Source organism: Crinia signifera, chromosome 8 (genome assembly GCF_055691185.1).
Source record: "Crinia signifera chromosome 8, ASM5569118v1, whole genome shotgun sequence".
NCBI lineage: Eukaryota > Metazoa > Chordata > Amphibia > Anura > Myobatrachidae > Crinia > Crinia signifera.
Window position 1 is genome coordinate 58,944,295 of NC_139224.1, and position 5,291 is coordinate 58,949,585.

Consider the following 5,291-nt stretch of genomic DNA (forward strand, 5'->3'; position numbering starts at 1 on the left):
AAAACGCTTAGCACACATTTCAGTGTGTGTATGCCCTTTTACTGTTAGATTTCACCTGCTTCAGATAAGCTAACACTTCTAAGCCACTTAGTGGCTATTTACTTTAAAGCATTAAAACAATCTGGCTCCTTATCGAGCCTGGCAATTTGCCGATATCCTAGGGATTGAGATTGTATTGCAGATTTATATAATGGCTTATGTCCACATAAACTATGATAAATAGCTCATGAAAGGACTTTCACATTGTGTGCTTTCAGTAATTTCCCATGGCTGTATGCCTAATGCAGAAGTTCCCTATTTCAATATCCGGCAACATAGATAAATTTGTGTCTGCAAAGAGCCAACCTGTAAAATAAACAGAAAATAAGGGGACACCAATATCTTTCTTGGGAGGACCCTAGACACTGTAGTGATTATAACCATCCCTTTGACCCACTTTTATCTTCTACTCCTTCCCCTTCCCAAAAAAATACTGTGCTTCTTCACCAATGTCATATTTGAAGTTAAGATGGGCACACAGTGAGCTTCATCCGCTCAGGTCAATCAGACCAACATATCGCTCAGTGTATATGTGTGAAATCTATCATAGGTAAGTATCCACTTCGGTGAATCGGTTTCTCTGTTCTTAGGACAGGTGTTCAGTACTTCACATGAAGACAATTCTTTATCAATAGCAAACAAGTTTATTACAATTTCACTTACCATTTACATATACTAAATGCAATATCCAATATTCATATAGCCATTACAGTAAATATTAGAGATCTCTTTTCTATTGGGTACTGGCATGTATTATTGCGCAATAATTATTAAACATTACCCTAGTCTTGTTGTGTCTTTTGTGTAACTGCAGTTACTGTACTTTTCCTTTAAGTGCTTATTAAGAGGAGTATGTCTTTTTATCCTGCAGATGATAGTCTCACGCTGAGAATATTTTACCACAGCGTATTTGTAATCCAATAGTGTAAACTCAGAGATTATCAGGCAATGTCTGCAAATAGCAATAATGTATCCATTCAAGTAACTCCTTCTATGTGAATGCTGTCACTGCTGAATATTTCCTTATATCAGTAATGTAGATGACTGAACTGCATTACTCTATGTTCGCTGCACGGACAGCTCAGTTCCTTAGTAGAATGCCCACAAAACATACAATAATGTTTACAATATTCAGAGCTCTCCTGGCTGTGTTATATGTCACTCTGTCTTTAATAAATCTTTCTTTCAACACTTGCCTGCGTATCAGTCTCACCATATACTGCAGTGAAAGTAGACAATTTTCTGAAGCGACTCTGCTCCCTTAGTACTGGACGTTGCTGGAGTAGGTTGCTACGGTGACAGTTACTGTTGTCGGGCACTAGCTGACCGGTATGTGTAGGTATATGATCTGTTTACTCAAATGCAGGATCCTCAATGTAAATTAGTCTGGACGTTTTATGAGGTAATCTTCATTTTTAGCTGGATCATAGTTTAACTCTCTGCCTGAAGTCTTTGCGGTGCTGTATAAATACTGTCCTGTATACTAATGTACTGTTCCTCAGCTAAGGCTGTGTGATGTTCCAGCAGTATAGCACTAGGTATATCACGTATAGGAAACTGTGCTGGCTCCCTGAATATCAATTCCTGCAGCTTGATACTATTAGATAGTTAGCCATTCCCCTCCTTTGCTATATATAGGTGTCAGGGTGGGACTCACCACACCTCTCTTATGACTGCGGATTAGTATTCTCCTTTGACTCTGGCCAGGACTGCCCTCCGGATGCTGCGTCACTGCTGATTCTCCACCTCAGAGATCGCCTGTCAGCACCGCTATCCGCCCTGCCTGCTATGTAGCTCGGCCTGTTACAAATCTCCTCAGGGATTCTCCATCTTCCCCTCACAGACTGCACAGCACAACTGTTCCTCACTCTCAACTGTCTCCCCTGACCCTGGTCATGTGACCAACTCCTGACCTCTTCAACAGTTGCAGAGACTGCTGGGAATTGTTCATTTCTCAGACAATGTCCCCTGTGGGGATAGCATATGTTTATAGCACAATATATCTTATTTAATAATAACTAGTATGGCATTGTATGCCTATAAATCACTACATGCACATATATATGAATTTATCACATTTTTCCCCGGTAAAACATTGCATGTCCTCAGGCAATGGACTTTATACATTTTTAAACATCAATATACTACATATATATATATATATTTCAAACATTGCAAATCATTACATGCTTTTTAAGTCAAGAAAGTTTACATTTTTATCATAAATCATTCTTTACTTTAAACATATATGTTCAATCTCTGAATCGTAGGGGTTTTACCCCTCTGGTACTTCTAATGAGTCTGCTGGACATCTCCTCTACACCATCTTTGTGGAGGAATGGGCCACGTTCCTCGGCCTCTCTTCTTTTCTCTGCGAGGAGTATTTCTCTAAGGCGCTGAAGATATACTGGGTCTTGCATAGGATGGTAGGGGACTTGTGGTATTGCGTCTTCTTCTGTACAGTCCTGGCATGGCTCAAGTTGGTTTCTGTGTACCATCTTAAGAACTTGGTGGTCATCTCCATCTCTTCTTATTCCATACACCCCAGTGTCTGTAGCCAAAAGGTGAACAATTACGTAGGGTTCAGATTCCCAGAAGAGATCTAAGTCGTTACTCCGTTGGTCATCCAGCTTCCAAACTAGGTCTCCCACTCGGAATGATGTGGCATTCGCATTCTGGCCATAACTTGTCCCTTGTGGGTGGTGGGCTGTCTCCATCCTCTCTTCCACTACTTTCTCGGCCAGTTCATGCCGATGCTCGTGTTCGTTCAACCCATCGGTCTGAATCACTTCTGTCCCCTCGGGGAGGGTGTCAAGCTCCTGATCCGCTGCGCTGTTTCCCCTACCAAAAGGTTGCCTGTGGGAGAATGGCGGTGGACTTCTGCACTGGATGGGTCTCTGCGGAGGGAACGCTTCCACTCTCTCCCCTTCACTTGCTTGGTCTGTACTTATGCCTTCTCCACCAGATTCGGCAGCATCCTCTACTTTTGGCTGGTAAGACCATCTGTGGAACTGACGTCTGTTGGGAGCAAACCGGCTTCCTTTAACTGGTACACCACCAGGGCCCGTCACGTTGGCTGCCTCAGCACCCTTCTCTCCTTCTACCACATCAAATTCAACCGTCTCGCATTCTCCAACACTGCGCAGAAATTTCTGGGGGTTGTTTCTCTTTATGGCCGTCTCATGGACAAAGACATCATCTTTTGTGTCATTCCTATTAATGAAGCCATACCTCTTCCGGACATTAAACCACTTGACCGTTCCTTGTACTTGCGTAGCCAGCACCCTCTTCCCTGCCTGGCTTCTCCGATCATAGACCGTGTATTGCATGACTCGTCTCACAGTCTGAGGTCGGTTGAACAGTTCTGGTGTCAGTGTCGAGATTAGTTCTTCCGGGCAATTTCTTAGGACATTCATTCCAACAATTATGGGCGGTAACCATTGGTCCTTAACGGCCGTAATTAAACATCCTTGATTGATGAGATGAGCTTGCCCTATCTTGATCTCAGCTTCAAAGTATCCGCAACACTCGATACGTTGTCCATTGCTGGCTAACAAATTCAACCCGGCCGGTGGTGTGGCTATGATACTTTCTTTCCTCCAATGCTTAATGAACTCATCCCATCGAATCGTAGTCACTTGTGACCCGGTATCCAACAATGCTGGTATGCTGACTCCATTCACCTTGATTTCAATGGTAGGGCAACACCCAATGAGTTTTGGTATCCATTCTTGCGATGTGGGACCTTCTACTGAAGATACTCCCGACGGTTGGTCCCGGACCTCGGGAGTTCTGTTTAAATGTTCCATACTGCGGCAATTTTTCTCAATATGCCCGCTCCTTTGGCAATGCCTGCAGATGGGTCTTCCTTGTTCATCAAATTTATCTGTAGGAAGTCGGCGGGAGCTCCATGAAGCGTTTCTCCCATCATTTCCGTAATGGGGTTCTCTCTCCATCTGCCAGGGTCTCTGTAAGGTCTGCGTCTCTTTTAAGGTTCTCAATTCTCGACAAAGATCAGTCATTCCTTGTGTCAATTCAGCAATTTGCCCTTTCATTTCTTCGATGGGGTCTTTAAAGGCAGCAGATTGAACTTGCTGAAAAACGGTTTCAACAGGGGTGATTACGGTTCCTTTTATGGGTTTATCGCCTAAAACCTTTACTATCAACTCCTTGAAGTCTGAAAAGCTGATAGGTGATTCTTGTCGATGTAGCATCTTTAGCTGCCCTTTATTATTTGCATCGTAGATTCCGTCGAGAAATTGACTCGTTAAAGTTTCATCTTCAATCAGTTCCCTTGGGGCACACAACTTAATATCTTGCAATGCCTCCTGTAATTCTACAGCATATTCTCGTAGCGATTCATGCGGTTGCTGCTTCCGGGAATAGAACTGCGCTTTGAGTTCTGATAAAGTCTTAGCATCGAACACTTTTGCTAACTTGTCCAATATATCCGCTGCCGATTTCTTTTGGCTTTCTGGCCACGACTTCACTTCCCTTTTCGCAAATCCTCTCAGTTGAGCCAACAGTATCTTTATTTGTTGATTTTCATCTAATCTATATACCTGGAACATGGTTTCAATTTGTTCCCTAAAGTCGCGGAATGCATTGGTTTCAGTCATTCCACTATCTCCGGTATAAGTGGGAAGCCATGGCGCCCCCAAGTAATAGGGCATAGTTATCACTGCCGGTTTAAGTGCCATTGAACTTATTCTATCCGTTGCATTTCCTTGGTCCTCGTTGCCAAGCATCTCTTCTTGACTATTGTCTTGAGACATTTTGAGTGACGCAGGGTTGGGTTTTCTCCGCTTTTGATGTACGTATCCTGTTCGTCAGACGCCAAATGTGAAATCTATCATAGGTAAGTATCCACTTCGGTGAATCGGTTTCTCTGTTCTTAGGACAGGTGTTCAGTACTTCACATGAAGACAATTCTTTATCAATAGCAAACAAGTTTATTACAATTTCACTTACCATTTACATATACTAAATGCAATATCCAATATTCATATAGCCATTACAGTAAATATTAGAGATCTCTTTTCTATTGGGTACTGGCATGTATTATTGCGCAATAATTATTAAACATTACCCTAGTCTTGTTGTGTCTTTTGTGTAACTGCAGTTACTGTACTTTTCCTTTAAGTGCTTATTAAGAGGAGTATGTCTTTTTATCCTGCAGATGATAGTCTCACGCTGAGAATATTTTACCACAGCGTATTTGTAATCCAATAGTGTAAACTCAGAGATTATCA

General features: G+C 42.4%; 1 protein-coding gene across 1 annotated transcript; it reads right to left on the reverse strand.

The window, feature by feature from the left end:
• Positions 1–687: 687 nt before the first annotated feature.
• On the reverse strand, positions 688–4,814 carry LOC146027231 (uncharacterized). The gene has a single exon (XM_083158183.1). It carries the CDS (start codon positions 4,812–4,814, stop codon positions 2,292–2,294), a length of 2,523 nt encoding a protein of 840 aa, XP_083014309.1. The 3' UTR covers positions 688–2,291.
• Positions 4,815–5,291: the final 477 nt, after the last annotated feature.

What these genes read in the sequence shown, in the direction of transcription:
- LOC146027231 (XM_083158183.1), bottom strand. Translation starts at nt 4,814, where the DNA reads ATGTCTCAAGACAATAGTCAAGAAGAGATGCTTGGCAACGAGGACCAA.